Source organism: Tinamus guttatus, unplaced genomic scaffold (assembly GCF_059628265.1).
Source record: "Tinamus guttatus ecotype Peru unplaced genomic scaffold, ASM5962826v1 Tinamus_guttatus_pri_ptg000287l, whole genome shotgun sequence".
NCBI classification, from domain to species: domain Eukaryota; kingdom Metazoa; phylum Chordata; class Aves; order Tinamiformes; family Tinamidae; genus Tinamus; species Tinamus guttatus.
The window spans coordinates 3512411-3535991 of NW_028288821.1; the positions used below are offsets into that span (position 1 = coordinate 3512411).

A 23581-nucleotide genomic window follows, 5' to 3' on the forward strand; every position below is an offset into this window, starting at 1 on the left:
TGAATTACCACTAACAGTGGCAGATTGCAACTGCATTTGACCCAAGATACTTGGGTCAAATTGAGTCAACTTGAAAGAAACATTTGGCAATGGCAATTTTGCTTTCTGTGACCTATCCCTGACCTCCAAAAGATGCAGGCTGTGAAGAGGAAGCATTGCAAATAATTCACAGGCAGTGGAGCACAAAGGGATCTAATGGGTTTGCACTGAAAATGCAAGATAGGGCTTAAATGGGAGAACCTTGCTGGAGAAAATGAGCCAAGAGGAGGAGGTTTGGTCAGGGACAGAAGAGTCTATGGATGAAGCAAGGTTTCTTCTCAGTAATGGCCAGGGTAGAGACATGCTGACATCAGGCTGCACCACAGCAACAATGCGGGTTTACTTCTGTTTTGGAAAACAGAAGCTAGCCTGACTCCCATAAGAAGTGTTGGGAACTGACCTAATTACACGGGGAGTACCAAGTCAAACCAACTTCAGCATGATGCAATGCTTCTTTCAGCATGCTCGACGCTGCGAAACCACTCACCCCTGTGGAAGCAAACCTACAGTTTACTCTTGTTGGAGTAACCACACGTGAGGGGAAGAAAAACCTTTTGTTTTTTTGTTGCTTTCTATCCAGCAGACTTGAACTTCCAGTGCCTCTTGTTTCTGTAGCACCTGCTGGTGGGTGTTATTCACCTCTTACCCTGACCGTTCTCCCAGGGCACAGGGATACAAGTAACCCTTGCCTTGAAAGATGCCCACGGATTGAGAAACAGGCTTTTAGGGCTGGTTGAAGCCGCAAGACAAACCTAGCTGAGAAATGCCACCTAGAGGTCAAAACGGCCTTCTGGTAGTAACATCCCAAGTAACAAGCTAGTAACATCCCATTCTCTCACTCTCTCTCCAAGAAAGGGCAATTATCTTTATTTTGTAGACAGGTTCTGGTGGACCCCATTATGCAACATGCCACAAAACTGACATTTTCCAATAGATTTGCCAGCATTACCTGCTGCACTGCAGCACAGCTCCCAAAAGCAGTACTGTGTTTTTCAGTGTAGCATTGCCCCCCTGCTCAAACACTCAGTCCCCCAGGGCTGTTTGTACATACCAGTTTGGGTTCAGCAGGCACCTGCTAGCTCGTGGCAGAGCTATGCTTGAATGTTTTCACAGGTGTGTTATGGCAGAAGTGTTATGGCAGTCGAGTGCATTTCAAATACTGGGACTGAGCCCAGCTTCCCAAATAGAACTGTGAACATATTTTGGTCCTTCTTCCCTCCTTAAAGCGGTTGAGAGGGGCCTTTTACAAATCCCTGGCAGAAAAGCAACCCCTCAGCCAGGCAGGGCTCCACCACGTGAGGGTTGTTTTTAAGTCAAGAATCTCATTTCTATGGGATTGCAGCAGTACACGAGCTCCTAGGTGAGGTTAAGGCTCATGGAACTAGGCACAATATGAGCACACCGTGGGGCACCTCCCATACATTTTTAAATCTGAAGTGCCAAGACTCCTGGAGAGTTGGAATAGAGGAGAGCTCCAATGCTAACCTAAGCTCCTGTTTATAAAGAAAGCCAGACTGAAGCACTTAGCAAGATTATGGGGTAAAGCAAACTCCATAAACTAAACAGCTTGGGGAACACAGCATTATGATAACCATTTCCTCATAGGAAAGTTTTTTATCCAATGGGTGGTCAAAGCAAATCACCGGTATCAGAGCATAGTCTGGTGCAGCAAGATCTTTTCTACAGTGTAAACCCTGAGGGGAACGGACAAACTATGGTAAAATAGTATGTACCAACTGACAACAGCCACAGAAACAAAGAAAAAACCAAAACAAACAAAAACCCAACATTCCTCCCCACTCCAAAGAGAACGACTAAAATCATATTTATGATGAGACGTTCAGAACAGATTTTGCCCTTTCAAAGATGTAACAGAAGATTAGGAAATTGTTTCTTCGTGATTTATTTGTGTTACTTTTGAATAGAAATAGGTTTCTTCAAAAGATAAAGGCACAAGCTTTCTTACAAGGACAAGCTTAGTGTGCCATTCCTCAGGTTTTCTTCTCATACCTTAAAAAGTAGTCAAATCACCCGTCAATCACGGAGAGATCCAAAAGCAGTCCCAGAACAACATCAACTTCAATAATTTAAAAGAAATGGTGGCAGTATTCCTTTTTGGTGTGAGCTTCTCTTTCATTGCTCTTGTACAGAAAAGGCCAAACCACAGAGTGGAACTAGTCGTAAGAAGCTTTTCGTTACCCAATCTGCAGCTCTGAGAAGAGGTGTGTGGAATCACCAGAGCAACAAAACAGAGGGCAAGGGTGGAGGCAGAGGAGTAAGGAATGCTGATTTGCTGGATTGGGATTGAGACGGGCACAGCAGGGTGTTTTGCTTAGCCACAGCCCATAGGGTTCAGCAGCTGTTTCAGAAGAGCCAGTTACATCAAACTGAACTACTAGCACAGCTACTACAGGAAGTTTTTTCAACCCAGAGAGATCTTTCTTGATGATTGTGATGAGGAGGGACTTGGGGAAGATTCTTTTTTCCAGAGAATTAGTGAAGCTTGCTTCTGTGTTAAGCTGTCAAAGCACTGGAAAACCAAGTAGAAAAAAATCCCCCTAGGACTTCTCAGGCCTTAGCCCGGCGGAGGTGGGGGTAGCTCTGGAGAGTCCTCTCTATGGCTTCATCCAAGCTCACCACTGGCTTGTAGCCCATGTCTCTCTTGGCCCGTTCACAGCTGTAGTAGTGAAAAGTTCCAGCCAATGCAACCCGCATAGGGGTAAAAGTGGGCTTGATGGTGACCAGTGGACTTAGCAGCACCAGCACAAGAGAAAGGAGGAGGGCAAGGTAATAGGCCAGCCAGTAAGGGATGTGGTACTTGGGTGCATCGTAGTTCAAGCCAGTCAAGATACGGGACATGAATGCCCAGAAAGGAACAGGTTCATCATTTGTGATATGAAATGCCTGAAAGAGAGGAAGACAGAAAGCCAGATGATAAAAACGTTACTGTCTGCGTAAGCTCATCTCTGTGTTTGCCCAACTCATGTTCAATTTGACAAGATTGATATTCTGGACTTCAATGAAAAAACATTTCCGTAACAAACTGATTTGCACAAATTACCTCTGTCCAAAAAGGGACAGACCTCTTCTTGGCTAAGAAAACTAGCTGCTCCCAAGATTAGACCTCAGTGTTCTAATATGGTCAAACTGAATGATACAAATGATACAGTATCATGCAACCATGCTAAAGCATCCTAGCTGTACATATTGTGTGTGGCGTGGTCAGAGCACAGTGGTACTGCGAAAATCTATAGGCATTTCTGCTGTTCAGAACTGTACTGCAAGAGCCAAGGGACTACATTTCTTAAGTATGTATCTAGGGTGCCAAAAATTTTGCCTGGATTTCCTTCCACAAGGAGTGTTATAGAACAAGGCTAAAGTATATTCATGCATCTTAGCACACGAGCTTGCCAAGAATGTCACCAGATGTACAACCAATCATTATATTCACAGACAGAAAAGATGGAGCTGTGTGAGTTAGTTCCACTCATCTCCAAGATGTTAAATACAGATGAAATCAGCATTAGCTACAAAACAGACACATGGAACCTGGTGAGGAATTCCTGTGAAGTTTGGCTAGGTGACTCCCACTCCCCTCCTACTTATTAGTTCCTCTCTTACCTTCCCACACAGGGGAGAGTCTTTCTGAAGATGCTCTGCAGCTAGAATGTGCCCATGCACCACGTTTTCCACGTAAGTGAAATCCACCAAGTTCTTTCCATCTCTGCACAGAAAATAAAAGGAAAAAGTTTAACTCAAAGGTAATCTAAAATTTGTTTTCGGCAAAAAAGATTTTCACACAACATAGATTTGTTCTGAGTTTCTTTTTCTCCCCTTCTGTTGTGCCACAATTTCAGACCATATCCTATCAGACAGATGAAGTCTCTGCATCTTCACTCCAGAGGCAGTGTCAAAGCTGTTATTGTCTCAGCTCAGCAAGACCCTCATAAAGTTTCTGATCCTCTAAAAGTACCCTCTTTTAAGCCTTGCATGTTGCCAAATTTCTAGGTGTTCACTCAAATTCTAGAGGTCTCAGAATTAGAAGAATGATTCAAGAAGGAACAACAGTAACTAGCACATAGAGTCACCTAAGGACAAGCTTTCAATTATGAATTTCTTGGCTCATGAAATTTTAACTTACTCCTGCAATAAGCCAATTCAGTCCTAGCAGAAACTGATTTAATCCAATGTGTTTAATCTATATCTACACAGAATTAGAAAATAAATCTACATAACACTTCAAGAGCCCAGTTAAATTCAAACAAAACTGCTTATTAGAAGCCATCTTTACACCCTCTTGTCATGAAAACATCATTGTAATCTAGCATTCTGAAAATTAATAATTTTCATTCCTGGTATTCATGGCTGAACAGCTATTTTGTTCTCTTTCTTGGAAGACCTATACAGGTCTTTATGGCACTAGGAAAACTTGGATGAGGAAGGTGTATTTGAGCAACTTTGAGTAACGAATGGTACTAACTGGAAAGCTTGAGTTTATTCAGGTTTGCAACTCAGCTCAGTTTGAGAGATCAGTTCAAAAACAAAGTGCAATAAAGAATAAGAACAACAAAACCCCTATCTCAATTCTTTCTCCTACGGCAGTCTGGATACATGCTCAGTCACATATGCCCATAGACATACAAACCAGCTTCCTGCATACAATAAGAAATCTATTATCAATTACAAAGGAGATTAACAGCAGAATACGATAGTAGAGAAAAGAAAAATCTTAGTAGAAGATCGAATTATTTCCTGTTCTAAAATTTTAGTAGTAAGATTTCAAATTAATATTATTCTCTTCTAAAAGGGGCTTTGTATGTTTAGCGTGAGTTTTAATAAAACCTGTAATATGGCTGACACTTGCTCACCCAATCATGAATTTCATTTTGCCACTTTTAGCTGCTTCGATGAGGATGGGAACCAGCTGAGGATCCCTAGGGCCAAATATCCCATGTGGGCGAATAGCAGTAGTGAAGAAATTGTTGTCTGGGTCATTTGCCCCCAGCACTTCCTGTAGAGGAAAAAACAGAATCAAATTAAGAGAAAAAGGCTGGAAAGATATGGCTTAGCAATATATCCCTAATTCATCATTAAATAGGGTAGAGGTTCACACTTAAAATGTAAACAACTGAAAAAAAAAAAGCTTTTGTTTGGCATGTTATATTAAAACTATAATTAGTATTATTAATTCTAAAAGCAGAGCAGATCTGCAAGTGTCTAAAGTAGTGACCATTCAGATGCACTTTTTTTTTTTTTAACACTTTTTAACAAGAATATTTTCAATTTAGGGCAACAGAATGATCTAACTACATATTATTAACGTGGCATGCCCTTAACACTGTCTACCTCCACCTTATCTTGTTTTTCCCCAGAAACTTTTTGAGAATCGTAACAGAAACACATGCCCATTGCCATTACTGCCATCAGTATTAGAATGAGAGACTTTCTGATGAAACAGAGATTCTGGAGAACAACAGAGATCTGTCTGATGCTGAAGAGTCTGTTGTCCTCCTCAGGGCATGTCCTACTTCAGGGAGGTCATTTAGAAGCATTAAGAATAATAGTGTTAAATGTATTTAACACTATGACAAATACCTTCTCCTGTAGGATCTTTGTTTCTGTGTAATAGTCAATAGGCTTTTTTGCATAAGGGAGGTCTTCTGTTCCATTTTTTATGTCTGTGCCCTCAAAAACAACACTGGCACTGCTAGTTAACACCAGTTTCTGCAAGAGATGTGAAGAAAACAGTTGTTTGAAAATTGACAAAAAGATCATTATTTACAGAGCGTGAGTAAAGACAGTAATGTTTAATGAACTGATTCTACAGAGAGCATAACCCATGTTCTTTTAGACTTGGTTTAACTTAATATCTGAAAATTCAGGTACAAAAACTCCCACATTTTCAATCAATTTCATGACAGAATTAATACTATCTAAAGCAGATGAATGAACAACTTTTGCCTGAAAGAGCAAGAAATCTTATGAAAGTAGTAACAAAACACTTCAGAAGCAGATAAAGTACACATTTCAACAAGCTTCCAGTGCAGTCAGTCAAGAGGAAAACATCTCCAGGGAAAGCTGAGTGCCCACTTGACTTGACACATTTTACCAGTTCACACAGGATGAGTGCTTTTAAGACACATCTGTTCACCTTTACAATAACAATATCATGCTAGATGAAACCAAAAAGGAATTTTGATCGTGGATGTTTTTGTTGGATAATACTGTACCTTAGAGGATTCAAAATGGGAAGTGAGCGATTCGTTTTAATAATCAGAAACATGGGGGTGTTAAACAACATTGTAATAAAGATGAGTGGATGCCACAAGTTCCAACAAGACTTTGCTCTTGCTCTGACAGCACCCAGACTAAGAAAGGAGGGAAACACTACACAGCCCATTTCCTACAACAACTTATCACATGAGAAGAAAAACTGCAGGTCGAGGGTCCTTTGTGATGTATATTGTTTAATTCTGAATATTATCAACTCGAAACTTGTACATGGACATTACAAAACACATGCTTTGCAAGTAACATTTCTTACCAAAGTAAGGGACCTTCACACATACTGTGCTTCAAAATTTGGTAATGACTCAAACGCTATCATAAAATATGTAAGGAGAGAAAAAAAAAAAAAAACACACACACACAAGAAAAAACCCACATGCCTGAACAGCATCCTGTTTTCCTCCGGCTTTTATAGGCAAATGACTTTCTAAATTGAATTATATCGAGACTGACACACAAGCGTGTTCCTTCTCCATAACACATCAAAGAATTCACACAGTAATAGATGCCATGAATATTTCCACCACAGGAAAAACCTATCTTTACAGCTGGCCCTTTATTTAAGGCATGAAAGAATCCACTTGTCAGTCGTTCTGCCTTGGGGGAATTCCCAGGTGTCTAGTATGACAGATTCTAATGGATGTTTTTCCTGCAGTGAGGGAAATTGAGATGTGCAGGTTTTCTGTGACCAGCAGGGATGGAGCTTACAGCAGACTCTCAGCGGGACAGCAACACCCTCTCGTTTCTCCTTATTTGCATGGAACAAATAGGAATTCAGCATCTCTGAAAGCTTTGCCTTGCTATCAAAGGGACTGAAATTGCTCCACAGTTCAAAAGCTACAAAGTCACATCAGCGTCTTATACTCCCCACGCGCTTTCCTGCCCTTACCGACACTCCAGCTTCTTTGCAGGCTTCAATGACTGTTTTGGTTCCCATAAAATTCACCTTGTAAAACAGTTCCCTGTTGTCACTGGAAGGTGCTGGGGATGCACAATGAAATGCCACTGACACTCCTTGTAAAGCTGGGAGCAAGGCCTAGAGGACAGATGTTAAAGACAGCAATGAAACAGCAAGAACAGAGTCTACTTGGAGAGAAGGAAGCCTATAAAACATGGTTATTTTTCTCCTTCAAATTTCCGATCACGTTCCTTTCACAAAGGTGAACAGCAGAAATGGGATCATCTCTGCAGGACATTTTCACAGAGTCCTATCCTTCTTACTAGGCAAAATTGCACCACATCTCTTCCTTCCAAAGAGGAATTTGAGAATTTTGAGACCCAGAGGCGATCTAGATAGCTATTTCCAGGAATCTTAAAGGTAGCTATGAAATCCAAGATAGGAGATAGAAAATCTAGTATACAGCAGATTTAACTTCTGAAATTTTAGAAGCTAAGAGATGACTGCCACAAAACTGAGATACAGTATCTCATATTAGTGGGGACTCGCCTCTTCACTTGAATACAAACATTTTTGCCACGGCTCACAGGCAAAACTGAGATAAGGCATAAGTCTCCAAGAGGTCTTAATCTGTCTTAACTGTAAAAAATAAAATAATGCACCCTGCCATTCTCATGTGACTGACATGAGCTAAGATAGCAGCACATGCAATTACCAACAGTGACAGTAATCAGAATGTCACAGTAATAGAAATCATAATACACAAATAAGTTCTGTTCCTGCCAGCTTCAAGCAGGCCTCGGATATATTTGTTTAAATATTCCACAGAAAACTCTAAAGAGTTGCTGACTTCACTGAGAAAGTTGAGGGGAAGGATATATAGTCACATACCCCCTTTAAACCTGAAAAGCTTGGTTAGCTGTTTGAATGAGCATTTGTTTGAACAGACATCCCTCCCATCGACCCAGCTCCCTTATCGTTATTAGTTTGTACCTCTTTGCTGCAGAGATCTCCCAAGAAGAACTGCACCTTCTCATTCTCGAAGCCCTTCCGAATATCAAACACGTTGACCGAGTAGCCTTTGTCCAGGAGCTGCTCCACCATGTGCTGCCCTAAGAACCCCGAACCACCGATCACTGCACATCTCCTACCGGCCTGCAGACAGCCAAGAAGAAAAGCATCGTGGCAAGCAAGCACACCAGAAAAGCACGAGTAAACTTTGATCCAAACTTTCCAAGATCTTACGGGTTGGAATTTTGCACACCACAGCTGTTGAAGTCAGTGACTAGGTTGATTGAAGGAATCTAAATTCATATATCAAAAGACTTTTCAAGTATGTCTGTACCATCACAGTAACTTGGAGCTCAGCCTTGACAACGTGCTGCTTTGTATTTTGGCAGGATTGTGCCACAAAATGCACTGGCTCACCCAGGAGCAAAGAGAAAGAGGACTGGCTGTAAAGAACTCTGCATTGCTGGTAAAGCAGAACTAATTCAGCTACATGGCATGAAAGCCATTTCAAGGCATGTGAAACTTGGGCTCCTCCAAGCCAAGAAAGCAACCAGGTGAAGTCAAAGCTTATCCTTTTTTATTAGTCATTAGTCTTTTTTTCTTCCCTCTCTTAAAAAGCTTATTAAAATCAATGGCTAGATTTACTAATTAACATATTCTGGTCTGGTCACTCACATAACTAGGGTAAGTCTGGAAACCTCACCAGCAATAGAGAATATCTGTAGCAATGTGCGTGCAGAAAGTTTGGTACAAAGCCAGCTCTGTTCTGGCTGGAAATAGATTTGCCTCTTATTGTTGATACACAAACTCCACTTCTGCTGTTATTCTATTGAGTTGAAGGGAATTTTAACAGAGTGGAGTTACACAAAGGATGCAGTTATTTGAAAAAATCCAAATGTTCCATCTTTAAACAAAGATTCTGCTGAGAAATATCAGTTATCCATTGATATCTCATCCAGAGATTAGAAAAGTGCTTATTCATTCACACTAAAATACGACTCGTTATTTGGGATGGCACATGCAAACTATACTCTAATTACAAATATTACAAAAGAAAAAAAAATCTAATGTGTTGACCCAAGGGTCCATATGGTCCTGAATTCTGTTTTGGATACTTGCAAGAGAAGAGAAAAAGCGAAAAGAGCATTAAACACTTCTGCAGTTCACTCTCATTGTACTCCCCCAGAATACACAGAAATTGTATTAGAAGTGACAGCAAAGACAGCAATGTCTTTTCCTTTTAGCATCCATTTCTGGACCTCCATGTACTTGTCTGACTCCTCCTTGACCTGGCTGGTCATATCTATCTCTACAACTCTTAGGTCACCTAATTCCAGAAACTCATTACCTGCACGTGAAGTAGTCTGTTATCTTTCTTAGGCCCATTTCCTGCTACCAAGTGCTCCCTAGCTTTAATACGAGATTCAACAGGTAATGTTTTAAAATTTGTCTTCCTCGTCACCTTCCTGATTTTGTAAACTCAATCACATCACTCTGCTTGCCAGTTTCCTTTCCACACTGAAGAGCTTTAGCCTTTTTAGTCTCTCCTTGGAAGTCAGTTGTTCCATTCCACTGATATTTTTACTTGCCTCTCTTTATACTCTTTCATATTACGGCATGTTTTTCATAAATTGGGAATACCAGGACTGTACACAGTCTTAGTGTGCAGCAGCACTTAGTGTGTAGCTAAATCCAATTATACAGTGGCAAAATAAAACAATGCTCTCTATCTGGCTCAGAGTCCTAGAACCATTTTCTAGAACTACAGATTAGATACTCCAGGTTCTTCTCCAGGACAGCTTCCCACTTGCTCAAGTAAAGCACAAGACCCTAACTGGTGATAAAAAGCAAACGCAGTCAAATAATCCTTAGCGCATGTTTATAATATGCAATACATAGTATGCAGACCCTTTGTGCAGGTACTAAAGGAACCAAGGCAAAGCCCAGAAGCAGTGTAACTGCAGCTAACACACTGCTGCTCCTGGACCAATTAGTCCTTTTAAAAAACTCAAGTGAAAAGCCAGGCTGCACCTGATTTTTATCCATTTTAGGAGAAGAACTACTATCTGTCTGCAATTTGTGCTATGAGGATAAAACAGCTTGTTTGTGCTTTCTAACATGATACTACTACCTTTTTTGTTTGCTTGCTTTCTAATTATCTGAGATTCACTGGCCTTCTGTAAGCTTAAGAGGAGGATAGGAGAAAATAGTCCAAGAGGCAAACATTCCTCATAGGCAAGAAATGTAAGCAAAGCAGCAGAACAGCTTAGTTCTTGTACTTACTACACTTACTACACTTACTTACTACACTGCACTACTAATAATGAAGTGTGAAAAGCTCTCCAAGCAAAATGTTATTCTTTCTGTGTTTAACTTCCTGCATTTAATGCAATAATCACAGAAGGAGGTGACAGGGCCTAGAAGAGGTTACAAAGTTCTAGTAGATAACAGGGATTGTTAACAGGAACTGATAATAGGGACTTCTGGGTTAGAATATGGAATATTATTTTAATGCACAAAGGAATGACCCTGTTGTAAGGGAATCTCCAGACCTATTGATCTGTCAACACTGGCAAAACCACTGCACTTCTTAGAGGCGTGAGCATTCCTGTCTATCTATGAAAATACATTTGCATAAGACAAACCTTAATGAAACAATGTTCAAGTCTTCCACTTACCAATCTGAGGCGTGCAGCCATTTTACAGAGGATTTACTATAACCAAGCAAGGTTCTATAAAAGAGAATAATATTACTTTATTCACGATACTTATACCCTATGCTGAAGAACGTCATTAAGACAAATCTTTTTTTTTCCTTCAAAACTACAGATTTCTAATTACAGAAATTGAAGTGTGAAGCTTGAAGCAGAAGCATGATAAGAACCAGGTAACATTCCCTGCCCTGCTGAACAAAACAAGCAGCAGAGCATTAACTGCAACACTGAATAGTGTCCTCAAAACCACAGTTTTAAAAATAAAATACCATTTTATTTTAGCTAATATTAGCTTCATGCTTCCTTTAGGCTCAAATCTTTATACTCCAAAAAAAAACTACAAAGATTATTCTAACTTTTGGCAATCCTCTCTCCAAGAATATAATTGCTGAGGGATGTTAGAAAATGAAATAAAATGAATTTCAAGCACTTCAGCACCTGCAGCACACACCCAGCAAGCAAAAAAAACCTCAGCTACTCACTGATACTTGGCAGCAGAGAGATGGGAACCAGTGCTGAGACTTTCCAAGTTATCACACCACACGTTGTTGGTGCCACCAAAGTTTCATTGAAATGTATTCTTCCTTCCAGGAGTAATGAACAAAATTCCCAACTCAGCCAGGATCCTACAGTATGGTAAAAAATGTAAAAACAGAAAAGTTTAAGCAGATCCAAACAGGGATGTTCTAAAACACACACACACACAAAACCTACACAGAAGCTTCCCATAGTTCTATAGTCATTTAGAAACAACAATAGGACCAACTACTGTTTTTAAAAGATGATTCCAACTGCCTTCCTAGTCAGATATGCCCACCATCTCCTCATATTCATGTATTGAGGCCAATCAAGGATACAACTTGTTGAAAAATAATCATTTTCTCCCCAACTTGGTCCTCAGCTGGAGCAGATCCCTGACCCTCTCATCTCCCGAGGCTGTGAACACCCCTGCCAACATGGCAGGAGGGGAGCCAGGTGAGTGCAAAGGGCGACATTGCCATAAAATTACCACTGCCTCGTGCTTAGAATCACAGAATCATTATGGTTGGAAAAGACCTTCCAGGTTGCTGAGTTCAACCATAAACCCTTCAACACCAGGCCTGTTAAGCCGTGTCCATAAATGCCACCTCTACCTGTCTCTTGAGCACTGCTAGGGATGGTGCCTCCACCACCTCCTTGGGCAGCCCTGACTATTCTTTGCATGTAGACTTTTTTCTAATATCTAACCTGAACCTCCCCTGCCTCAACTCGAGGCCCTTTCCTCTTGCCCTAGGCAGTTATTTGGGGGAAGAGACCAAACACGCCTCACGACAACCTCCCCTCAGGTAGCCGTAGGGAACGATAAGGTCTCCGCTGACTAGAAGGAGAAATTCGCAGCTCTCTCGGCCGCCCCTCCGGAACCCCCGCGCCCCGCCGCCCTCGCAGCCCCTCACCTGCGCCGCCACCTCCGAGCCCGCGCCGCTCCCACCGGCGGCCCCGCCCCCTGCCTCCGTCCCGCCCCCTGCCACCACCAATCAGCGCCGAGCTTTCCGGTCGGCCCCGCCCTCTCCCCGGGCCCCGCAGCCCCTGCTCCTCCCGCGCGCCTGGGCCCAGCATCGCGCCAGCAGGCTGTGGCGCGCTGATTGGCCCCAGCCTCCCCACCTGGACCAATCGCCGCAAAGGAGGCGGAGCGCTCCCGCCCCTTTGGATCCGCCCCGGCCACGTGCAGGTCCAATAGCCATCACCCAAGCGCCTCCCGCCTTCAGCTTTCCACCAATGGCAGCGCGGGTTGCCATAGCGACGGCGTAGCGACTCTGACCAATGGCGAAGGGCCGCATTGACAGGGGTTGGAGCGGAGCTTCCCTGGCGGCGCCGGGATGGTGAGTGCGGCGCGGGCGGGAGCGAGGGGCGGCGGTGGCTCCGCGGCGGCTCCGGCTCCTCCGCGGCGCGCTGACCCCGCTTTGCTCTCGTGCCCAGGCCTCCAGCTTTAAGAAAGCCTCGTTGGGCGGCGCGGCGCCGAGGAAGAAGGCCAGCGCCAAGCTGGAGCTCACCGAGGAGCAGAAGCAGGAGATCCGTGAGGCCTTCGATCTCTTTGACGCAGATGGCACCGGCAACATAGACGTGAAGGAGCTGAAGGCAAGGAAGCCGCCCTGGAAACAGGCCGGCAAAAACACGCTGTTCTGTGTATTCCACCTTTATCTTCTTCCACATTAGCAAAATCAGAATTTTTGTGCATATTAAGAAAAAAAAAAAAAAAGGAAAGACTTTTTTTCTTTTTTCCTGCTAATTGTTGCCTAGGACTGCATAGTTTAGGATTATCCAAGTGGTAGAATGCCCCAATACACTTACTTTTCATGGGTCTAGGTCTTCTTTGCCTCCTCACCCCCCTGATTTGGCAACAAGGACAATTGATAAATTAGGACTCTCTTGCTCTCAGAATTGCCCTTCCTCTTGGCAAGTTGGGCGCGCATATTACTTAAGGCAACAGAGAAGGGGATATGTGATTTTTACGTGGTTAGTTGGCTCTTTTTCAGAGAAGGAAAGAATAAAGCATGTGGGTGTGCACAGGTGGAGACATCCTTGGATATGCTGGTTGGAGCAATGTATCTTGTTTCTCATTTCAAAGGGAATACCAACAGGAATTCAGGAAAGGCATAATTTTCTATTTTACTTTAGTTTTACAAAATGCTGTCATCTGGAGCACTGTGCTGGTATTGGGCAACAGTATTTTGTTTTTTTGTTGTTGTTGTTGATTTTTTTTTCCTTCAAAATATTAATGGAAGCAGGATTCATTTATGCTCCAAATACGTAGCAGAGGAATTAAAAATGTATATAACAAAATGGCCTACTAAGACTTCATGAAAGAATCAAGACTTCCGTACAAAAATCTTTTCTTTCTGATAAATAGCTTTATCTGCCATATTCTTGCCAGTTCTGACAATTGCAAGACAATTCTACATTGGTTCTAATTTCTTTTTTCTTGCAGGTAGCCATGAGAGCACTAGGGTTTGAACCAAAAAAAGAAGAGATCAAGAAAATGATATCAGATATTGACAAGGAAGGAACAGGAAAAATCAGCTTCAATGACTTCTTGGCAGTGATGACACAGAAAATGGTATGTAAATCTTGAAAGTCAAAGGGAAAGGTCCTTGGCAATTTTCAAAATTGATTTAATTCCCTTGGGTTTACTGGTAGCTAAAGACACTGTCTTAATAACAAAATATGTAAAAGTTACTAACTGCTAGATGACAGCCACCCTATCATACTTTTTATCTTAAGGTTGAAAGCATCATATAATTAATAAGCATCTTTAACAACTGCTTTTGTGTGTGTGTAAAGGCAAAAGTACTGAAAGGCTCTCTGTTTTACTCAGTGTTTACATGTATGCTTCCTGGTTACTGGGCTCCTTTGAATCTACTCTTAAGTGAATTTGTGTGTCTGGATTTTTTTGTTTAGTTGTTGTTGTTTCCTTGATGTTAGTATTTTGTAGCTGCAGCCTTTATTTTGAGTGTTACCTATAAGATAACCATTTTCCACTCCTCTCCTCCAAAACCTCTGGTTACTTCTTTAAGGCTGAAAAAGATTCCAAGGAGGAGATTCTCAAAGCTTTCAAACTCTTTGATGATGATGAAACAGGCAAGATCTCTTTCAAAAACCTCAAACGCGTAGCCAAAGAACTGGGGGAAAATCTCACCGATGAAGAGCTTCAGGTTTGTACCTGGGGTAACATATATATGAAATCATATCATGCATGAACACATAGTGGCTGCCTCTGTGTATAGCAGACACTGAATATTCATGTATTACTTGCTTTCATATTTGCATTATTCTAAAATCTTTATAAATAGTCACTGAATCTAATCTTTCTTCTCTTTAGAGGGCTGAACCATCTTTCTGACAGGTTTACCAAGTCTTAGAGCTAGTGAAAATAAGGAATGGGAATTTGTGTTTTAGCGGGAGGAAAGGAAGCCATTTCGGGGTCGATGAGCTTTTAGGTAAAGGCAACAGTCTGTTTTAGGTGCTATGGTCCTATACCATCCAAAAGGATCTTTATGCTTGAGCTGGTAGGAAAGTATCCCTTACATAGGTATGCATGTTTATTTTTATATGAGCATATTAATATTTGATTTAGTAAATTCTTTGTTACCTGGTAGGTCTCACATTGAACTAAATCTGTTTTCCCTTCCCATATGAGTGGATCTAACCTAATTTCTGAATACAAATGTCTTTCAGGAAATGATTGATGAAGCAGACAGAGATGGGGATGGGGAAGTGAATGAGCAAGAATTCCTGCGGATCATGAAGAAGACCAGCCTTTACTGAAGCTCAGTTTTATTTATTTGTGCGTATACTTTTGGTAGGTGTCTCGCTTTTTCTCTCCAGTCTTTTATTTCTTTTGAGACAACAAATAAGTTGGGTCAGTTTATTTTGAAGTCTGTTATATTAAATTCACGTCTTTGTACAGTTACTAACTGCTAAACTGTTTACATTTAGAAATATTTTTGCTTGTTTGTGCTTCTAAGATTTTACACTGTTATGTAGATACACAAATCACATTTTCAGTGACAGCATTCAGATTCTTATATGACTAAAAACCATGTGTCAAATGCATATGGTTTGGTTAAGAGAGGTCTGAAAACCAAATAGTGTAAATCCATGTTTTCCTGCCAGTTGAAGTGTTTTTGTCTAATGCCTTTGGTATGGACTCAGCTACAGTGAAATCTTTGTATGATGTATTTGCACGGATTGGCTTTTTTTACTCTGTTTTATGGAGGTTATTCCCTTTCCCTTTTTTAATATGTTCTTAAAAAAAAAGTAAGTAGATAATCTGGTACAAATTAATTTATTGCTATTCAATTCAGAAGTTTGAAGAAATTTCTGAAAAAAAAAGCAGTTCGGATTATTAAAGTTCTGTCTGGGAGATTATTCAGTGGCTTCAAATGTAGTCTTTATTTTAAATAAAGTTTCTTATTTTAAGCCATCGGAGTTGTGGAAAGATGTATAAAAAAATACAAACAACTCAGCAGGTGCAGCATTCACTCTGATTTGCTGGCAAACAAAACAATTCTTCCAGATTTTTTTTAAACAAGTTTCAGCTTTTAAATAGACTTTGCAAGGGCTCTGCTTGTAAAGTGTTTCATTACAGAAGCAGGGGCTACAGGATAGCTGCCACTTCAGAGACAGGATATCTGAGGTAAGTGTGTAATTGATACCTCCAAGGAAAGGGCCATGCCACCTCTCTATCTCTCATGCCTTTCTCTCAGGCAAAGGAAAGAGAGATTCTTCCTTTCCAGCAATTCCAGCCTTTCTGTGACTCGGAAATCTAATCTGTTCCTTTGCTTTTCAGAGTTAGTATCTGCCTTTTCCAGGTGCTGCCACGAATGATTAGCTTACATCCACAACTTGAGAACATGGGAAAAGTAAAAGATTAAGCTCAACATCAAAAATAATAAGTGAATACTACAATGGTATAGGCCAAAATCAATTAATCATATCATAGAATCATAGAATCATAGAATGCTTAGGGTTGGAAGGGACCTCTAGAGATCATCTAGTCCAACCCCCCTGCATACGCAGGGACACCTAAAGCACGTGGCACAGGACTGCGTCCAAGCGGGTTTTGAAGATCTCCAGAGAAGGAGACTCTACAACCTCTCTGGGCAGCCTGTTCCAGTGCTCTGTCACCCTCACTGTTAAGAAATTTTTCCTTAAGTTCCTATGGAATTTTTGATGTTTCAGTTTCCGGCCATTTCCTCTAGTCCTATCAGTGGCCACCACTGAAAAGAGACCATCCCCGTCCTCTGCACTCCCTCCCTTGAGGTATTTATATACACTGATTAGATCCCCTCTCAGCCTTCTCTTCTCCAGGCTGAACAGGCCCAGCTCCCTCAGCCTCTCCTCATAGGGCAGATGTTCCAGGCCCCTGATCATCCTTGTAGCCCTGCGCTGGACTCTCTCCAGCAGCTCCACATCCCTCTTGTACTGTGGAGCCCAGAACTGGACACAGTACTCCAGATGCGGCCTCACCAGGGCTGAGTAGAGGGGCAGGATCACCTCCCTCGACCTGCTAGAGATGCTCTTCTTAATGCAGCCCAGGATCCCATTGGCCTTCTTGGCCACGAGGGCACACTGCTGCCTCATGGTCAACTTGTCGTCCACCATGACACCCAGGTCTTTCTCCGCAGAGCTGCTCTCCACAAGCTCGGTCCCCAGCCTGTACTGGTGTCTGGGGTTATTCCTCCCCAGGTGCAGGACCTTGCACTTGGCCTTGTTGAATTGCATGAGGTTTTTCACCGCCCAGTTGTCCAGTCTGTCCAGGTCCCTCTGGATGGCAGCACAGCCCTCTGGGGTATCGGCTACTCCTCCCAGTTTGGTATCATCAGCAAACTTGCTGAGGGAGCACTCTGTGCCTTCATCCAGGTCATTGATGAATAAATTGAACAGGACTGGACCAAGGACTGACCCCTGGGGGACCCCACTAGCCACAGGCCTCCAACTAGACTCTGCACCGCTGATCACCACTCTCTGGGCCCTGCCATCCAGCCAGTTCCTAATCCATCTCACTGTGCACTCATCTATCCCACACTTCCGGAGCTTGCCCAGGAGGATGTTGTGAGGGACGGTGTCAAAAGCCTTGGTGAAGTCGAGATAGACGACATCCACCGCTCTCCCCTCGTCTATCCAGCCGGTCATTTCATCATAGAAGGCTATCAGGTTAGTCAGGCAAGATTTTCCCTTGGTGAATCCATGCTGACTACTCTTGAGCACCTTCTTGTCCTCCATGTGCCTGGAGACAACAGCCAGTATGAGCCGTTCCATCACTTTTCCGGGGACGGAGGTGAGGCTGACTGGCCTGTAGTTCCCTGGGTCCTCCTTCTTGCCTTTTTTGAAGACTGGCGTGACATTGGCCTTCTTCCAGTCTTCCGGCACCTCCCCCGTTCTCCAGGATCTTTCAAAGATGATGGAGAGCGGCTTAGCTATGGCATCTGCCAGCTCCCGCAGCACTCTGGGGTGCATCCCATCAGGGCCCATGGATTTGTGGGTATCGAGGTTCCTTAGGTGCTCTCTGACCCAATCTTCCTCTACCCAGGGCAAGTCTTCCTCTCCACCAGCTTCTTCTCTTGCCTCTAGGGCCTGGGGCTCTAAAGGGCTGCCCTTGGTAAACACCGAAGCAAAGAAGGCATTGAGCAACTCTGCTTTTTCTGTGTTATTTGTAACCAAGGTGCCCATCCCGTCCTCCAGCGGACCCACGTTTTCCCTGATCTTCCTTTTGCTGTTAATGTATTTGAAGAATTTTTTTTTGTTATTTTTAACGTCCCTTGCCAGCTTGCCTTCCAGACGTGCCTTAGCTTTCCTTGTCGCATCTCTGTACTCCCTGACTACGTTCCTGTATTTCTCCCAGGGGGCCTGTCCTTTTTTCCACATTCTGTATACCGCTGCCTTCTGCTTGAGCATTGCCACAAGCTCCCGGCTCATCCACGCAGGTCGCCTGCCCCCTCTGCCTCCCTTCCTACACACAGGGATGCACTGTTGCTGGACGTGGAGAAAGTGCCGCTTGAAAACTAACCAGCTCTCTTGGGCCCCCCTGCCTTCTAGAGCACTAGCCCATGGGATTCTACCGAGGAGGTCTCTGAAGAGGCTGAAGTTGGCCCTCCTGAAGTCCATCGTCGCAAGGCTACTTACAGCCCTTCCTCCTCCTCGTTGAATCCTGAACTCCACCAACTCATGGTCACTGCAGCCGAGGCTACCCCCCACCTTCACATCTCCTACTAGGCCCTCCCTATTTGATAGCACGAGGTCCAGTAGCCCACCTCTCCTCGTCGGCTCCTCCACAACCTGCGTCAAAAAGTTATCGTCGACGCTCTGCAGGAACCTCCAGGACTGCTTATGCCTGGCTGTGTTGTCCTCCCAGTTGATGTCGGGGTAGTTGAAGTCCCCCATGAGAACCAGGGCCTGTGACCGTGAGGCAACATCCAGCTGCCTATAGAAGGCCTCATCAACCTCCTCGTCTTGGTCAGGTGGCCGGTAGCAGACACCCACCACAGTGTCTCCCACATTAGCCTGCCCTCTAATCCTTACCCACAAGCTCTCAACTCGCTCATCCTCGACTCCCAGGTTGAGCTCCATGCATTCCAGTTGCTCTCTCACATAAAGAGCAACTCCACCACCTCGCCTTCCGAGCCTGTCCTTCCTAAAGAGCACATAGCCTTCCTTGGCAGCGCTCCAGTCGTGCGAGCTATCCCACCACGTCTCTGTGATTCCGATGAGATCATGACGCTGGGACCGCACACAGATCTCCAGTTCATCCTGCTTATTCCCCATGCTTCGCGCATTGGTATACAGGCATTTCAGGGAAGCAACAGAGGCCACAGGTTTCCCAGGAGGGGTGAAAGAGGACCCTCTGTGATCATTTCCTATCCTCACTTCCCCACTACCATACTCCCGCTGGACGCCATCTGACCTGGGCTGTGCGGTACCGCTTGCCGCGTCAGTGTGCCACTCCCCTTCCCCCTTCTTGCCTAGTTTAAAGCCCTCCTAACCAGGTTGGCCAGCCTTTTTGCAAAGAGACGTGTGCCCCTCTTGCTAAGATGAGTACCATCGTTCCCCACTAGCTGTTGGTCATCAAACAGAGACCCATGGTCGTAGAAGCCGAAACCCTGTTGCCAGGCCCAGCGGCGCAGCCAGTTGTTAAGCTGCCATATTCGCCTTCTCCTCCTTGAGTCCATTCCCCTCGTTGGCAGAATGGAGGAGAACACCACCTGGGCACCTGTACCTTTGATGGCCATCCCTAGGGCTCTGAAGTCTTGCTTGACGTCCCTCATTTTCCCCATGGCATCATTAGCACCCACATGAATCAATAGTAGAGGATAATAGTCCGACTCCTGAACAATTCTTGGGAGCCTTTCTGTGATATCCTTTATTTTGGCCCCAGGTAAGCAGCAGACCTCTCTGGATGAGGGGTCTGGTCTACATATCGGTGCCTCCGTGCCCTGCAGCGTGGAGTCACCCACGACGATCACCCGCCGCTTCTTCCGGGTGCTCCTTTTCACTTTAGGGGGAGCAGCCTTGCTGCATGGATTAGACTGCCCCTGTGTAGAGATCCCCTTAGACGGGCCTTGGTTCAAGGCCTCCTCTATCTGATTCACATGTTCCAGGGCCTCGTACCTGTTGAACGTGGTCACCGGTGGAGGTGAGGTGGGCTGTGGAGGGGATCTTCTGCCACCTCGAGTGGGGACCCGTTTCCATTGTTGGTCGTCCCTGGAAACTGTTAAGTCCACCCCCTCTACCCTAGGGCAAGAGGGCACTGGACTTTCTGACTGAATTGGGGAGTTCTGAGGGTAGCTTTCCTGGGAAGACTGCAGGATGCAGCTCCACCAGTCGATTTCCCTTTCGCATTCCCTGATGGCCCTCAGTTAATTAAAGCCCTTTTCCCTTTTTTTTAGAAAGAAAATAAATCCCTTGTGTTTGCTTTGGCACTGTGTGCAACTGAGAAGAAACACCGTGGGGTAGAAAAAAAATTCTTGCGATGTGTTGTGCCCCCGTGTGGCAAAACTTATATATTACAAAAAAAGTCATTCTCTGGCGCGCTGCGCGCGGACAGACGAGGCCGCGGTCGCCTCAGGCGGAGGAGCGCCCCGCCCGCGGGGCGGCAACGGCTGCTGTTCGGGGAGGGGCGGGAGTGAGCGCCTCGGCCAATCGGCTTGCATCTTCCCCTGAGGAGCAGGAGCGCTGGCCAATGAGAGGCGTAGTTACCACAGCGCGGCGGAGCGGCGGGATGGTGAGAGCCGCGGCGGGGCTCGTCGTGCCTCGACCCCCCGGCCATTCCCCCCGCCTTGAGCCGGGGTCGGCCCTGGTCCCCCTGCGAGCCCCGCTGTTTGTCCCGCAGCAACAAGCCTCGGCGGCGGCGGGGCGGCTCCGGGGAAAGAGATCCCCGCCCGCCTTCCCACTCAGCGAGGAGCAGAAGCAGCAGTTGCGTGACGCCTTCGACTTGCTCGATCCCGACGGCTCGGGACAAATCGACGTGAAGGATCTGAAGGCAATTAAGCTATTAAGCATTTGCCAGCCTTTGGGCCCTTTAAAATAAATAATTTTTAATTTTCAGGCAGGGAAAGATACTCCCCTGCTGAAATGCACTGTAAGGAGCAGATAGGAATGGGATTTTCTCCATTATCTATGTGTTGGCAGGCTGCGGTCTTATCTTTGCATGTAATTTCCAATGTAGCAAAGTGTTCTGGTACTTCCCCTCTGCTTTCATGTATCTAGTTGTTTCAGGCATCTTGCCCTTTTTGCTGCTGTCTGATTTGTCCGCCAAGACAAGCATTAGTTTGTTTTCTCTTTTGGCAGATACCCCTGACAGCTCTAGGCTGTGAACTCAGGAGAGAAGAGATGAAGAAAATTATCTCTGAAATTGATGAGGATGGGTCAGGGAAGATAAACTTTGAGTCATTTTTGAAGGTGATGGCTCAGAAAATGGTATGTGAACCTGTCTGGTCACTAAAACTGAGATTCCCATGCCCCACTTCAAAGTGCAGATACCCAAAATAGCTTGGGTCACCCTGGCTCCCTGCAGGGGAGAAAGATTAGGTAAAACAGAAAAATTCCTCTATTTTAGCTATCTCCCCGAGGATGTTTAGCCCTCCTGTCTGTTTAATTGGACTGTACAGGGAGCAGAATGGCTGGCTCAGCTAGAGCACAGCAGCATTTCAGCACACAGCTCCTCCCCATTCTGGAGTGTGGTGAGCACACAGAGCACCTGGCATCTTCACTGGGAAGCTGGAGGACTTGGAACAACCCAGGAAAGGATCCATCTTTTAGCAGTGAAATTACTGCAAAGGCCAATATATTGTGTGAATTGGTGCTGTCCCCTTCCCTTCCTTAAACCTTTACACAGGAAATTTCAGTACTGTGCCTGTAGTTGCAAGGTTTTCTTCTTTTGTTAAAACAGTGGTCAACAAATGTCGTGTGTCAGATGAACAATCACCATCTGCAGAGAAATCATTCCTCACAACCCGCTGACAGTCAGCACTTCCTGCAAACAACAGCCACTCAAGTTTGTGGAGTGTTCTAGGAGTGCTGTTTCGTATCAGCTTTCTGATTCATGTTTCCTCATCCAGATCCCCAGTTCTGAGATTCCTGTAGCTCAGACACCTCTCTGTAGCTTCTAGTCATGACTGCATGTTGACAAAGGCCATTTTAGAAGAGCACCAGCTTGCCTGGTCCTGCCTCTGTCATCCTTGTGGTTTCATAGTAAGGTTCTGTAGGGTGTACAGGGGGTAACTGGGCCATATCTGGTGTGGCTATTCCCTTGTCACTGCTGTCATAGTTACTGGACTGTGGACCCATGCTAAGATGTAAGCGTACATCCAAGCGTCCCCCCAGTAATGCTCTGGACCCCAGCAAAGCCCGCACCCAAGCTTCTGGATGCATTGCCTGGGAACAAGAAGAGTAAGGGCTGGAGCACAGGCAGGCTCCCTTCTGAAGTGAAATATTGCTGCAGCCATGGGGTCATTTTGGCAACTGCTTCTTCCTCCAGTAGTTCTACTAATCCCTCTTTTCCTGACGAGGCATGGTCAGGATATTCCCAGCCAAGTTCCCATGCTCTTCAAACAGCTTTTCTGGGAGCTTTTCCTTTAATATGTAATAACGGGGGGGGGGGGGGGGGGAGGGGAAGTAAATGTAAAATAGCAGTGGTAAATAACTCTCTGCTATGACTATGCTTTTCCCCAGATGTTGGCTTGGATTCAATTCCAAATGTTTGCTGTCTAAAGTGCTCAAGGGGGGAATGTAGAGTGAAACAATGTCATCCTTGCATGGTGGTATTTTCCATTTTCTTGCTAAGGCAGAGAAATGTTCAAAAGAGGAGATCCTGAAAGCTTTCAAGCTATTTGATCGTGATGGCACTGGGAAGATCTCCTTTGAGAAACTCAAGCTGGTGGCTATCGAGATTGGGGAGGACATCACAGATGAGGAACTGCAGGTTTGTGAAGTACAAGCACATTCCTCCTATGCTCTGCTCAGGGAGGGAAGGCTCTGCCTTCCTGCAAGGAACATTAGTAGGGGTAACAAAGCTCTGTCTCACTTTTCAAGGCACAACTCACTACTGCTGCTCTCATTCCTCCTGTCTCCATTCCTCTAATCTCCATCTCATGTCCAAGGGCTAAAGTCTAACACATGGTCTCTGTCTCACTTGGGATTAAACTGAAGCCTTGCTTGAGACTTTAAGAGGTGTTCAGGCTTTCTGGGTCTCCACCTTCTCAGAGCCCACCTAATCTGGTCTTCGAATCTTTGCTCTCCCCTAGGAAATGATTGATGAAGCAGATTTGGATGGAGATGGACTAGTGAATAAACACGAGTTCCTGCAGATCCTCACTCTTGACTGACCCATAACTGTGAGGCTTTTTTTTTCTCCTGTTGTAAACAGCTGAGAGAAATGTCACATTTCTCCAACTTCCTTAGCTTTTGTGGAGTTTACTCAGTTGATTGTCTTTTCAGGGCAAGATATTATTAATATTTTTATCTCTGGGGTCAAATTTTGTGCCCCACTATTGCAAATAGTTTTTCACATGCCAATAAATGGTGCTGTTACTAGCTCTGTGTCTGTGTGAGTTGATTCTCTGAGATTGGTCCAAATTCTCCACAAGTGACTGAAATT

General features: G+C 44.5%; 3 protein-coding genes across 5 annotated transcripts; 2 read left to right on the plus strand and 1 right to left on the minus strand.

Annotated features, from left to right (window-relative positions):
• Nucleotides 1–1937: 1937 nt before the first annotated feature.
• On the minus strand, nucleotides 1938–11550 carry NSDHL (NAD(P) dependent 3-beta-hydroxysteroid dehydrogenase NSDHL). 2 transcript variants are annotated; one of them, XM_088527528.1, is made up of 8 exons: nucleotides 11433–11550; nucleotides 10915–10968; nucleotides 8219–8380; nucleotides 7217–7363; nucleotides 5635–5763; nucleotides 4908–5050; nucleotides 3661–3763; nucleotides 1938–2943 (listed from the first exon to the last, which is right to left on the minus strand). In XM_088527528.1, exons 2-8 carry the CDS (start codon nucleotides 10933–10935, stop codon nucleotides 2608–2610), a joined length of 1041 nt encoding a protein of 346 aa, XP_088383654.1. In that variant the 5' UTR covers nucleotides 10936–10968; nucleotides 11433–11550; the 3' UTR covers nucleotides 1938–2607. The 2 variants fall into 2 exon arrangements, with proteins under 2 accessions (XP_088383654.1, XP_088383655.1); XM_088527529.1 differs by lacking the exon at nucleotides 11433–11550 and having other exon boundaries at nucleotides 8219–8372; nucleotides 10911–10945.
• A 1213-nt stretch (nucleotides 11551–12763) lies between these two features.
• CETN2 (centrin 2) lies at nucleotides 12764–15713 on the plus strand. 2 transcript variants are annotated; one of them, XM_088527486.1, is made up of 5 exons: nucleotides 12764–12809; nucleotides 12907–13065; nucleotides 13916–14044; nucleotides 14502–14639; nucleotides 15163–15713. In XM_088527486.1, exons 1-5 carry the CDS (start codon nucleotides 12807–12809, stop codon nucleotides 15250–15252), a joined length of 519 nt encoding a protein of 172 aa, XP_088383612.1. In that variant the 5' UTR covers nucleotides 12764–12806; the 3' UTR covers nucleotides 15253–15713. The 2 variants fall into 2 exon arrangements, with proteins under 2 accessions (XP_088383612.1, XP_010223378.2); XM_010225076.2 differs by lacking the exon at nucleotides 12764–12809 and having other exon boundaries at nucleotides 12883–13065.
• A 4991-nt stretch (nucleotides 15714–20704) lies between these two features.
• On the plus strand, nucleotides 20705–23327 carry LOC104577585 (uncharacterized). The gene is made up of 4 exons (XM_010225075.2): nucleotides 20705–20965; nucleotides 21274–21402; nucleotides 22769–22906; nucleotides 23229–23327. The coding sequence occupies exons 1-4, from the start codon at nucleotides 20705–20707 to the stop codon at nucleotides 23307–23309; spliced, it is 609 nt and encodes a 202-aa protein (XP_010223377.1). The 3' UTR covers nucleotides 23310–23327.
• Nucleotides 23328–23581: the final 254 nt, after the last annotated feature.

Coding starts and splice junctions, on each gene's coding strand:
- CETN2 (XM_088527486.1), top strand. Junction 14,045..14,501: donor CAGTGATGACACAGAAAATG/GTATGTAAATCT, acceptor TACTTCTTTAAG/GCTGAAAAAGATTCCAAGGA. Junction 14,640..15,162: donor TCACCGATGAAGAGCTTCAG/GTTTGTACCTGG, acceptor AATGTCTTTCAG/GAAATGATTGATGAAGCAGA.
- NSDHL (XM_088527528.1), bottom strand. CDS start 10,935: ATGGCTGCACGCCTCAGATTG. Junction 5,051..5,634: donor CAAAGATCCTACAGGAGAAG/GTATTTGTCATA, acceptor TTTCCTCTACAG/GAAGTGCTGGGGGCAAATGA. Junction 2,944..3,660: donor ACTCTCCCCTGTGTGGGAAG/GTAAGAGAGGAA, acceptor CCTCTCTTTCAG/GCATTTCATATCACAAATGA.
- LOC104577585 (XM_010225075.2), top strand. CDS start 20,705: ATGGTGAGAGCCGCGGCGGGGCTCGTCGTGCCTCGACCCCCCGGCCAT. Junction 21,403..22,768: donor AGGTGATGGCTCAGAAAATG/GTATGTGAACCT, acceptor TTTCTTGCTAAG/GCAGAGAAATGTTCAAAAGA. Junction 22,907..23,228: donor TCACAGATGAGGAACTGCAG/GTTTGTGAAGTA, acceptor GCTCTCCCCTAG/GAAATGATTGATGAAGCAGA.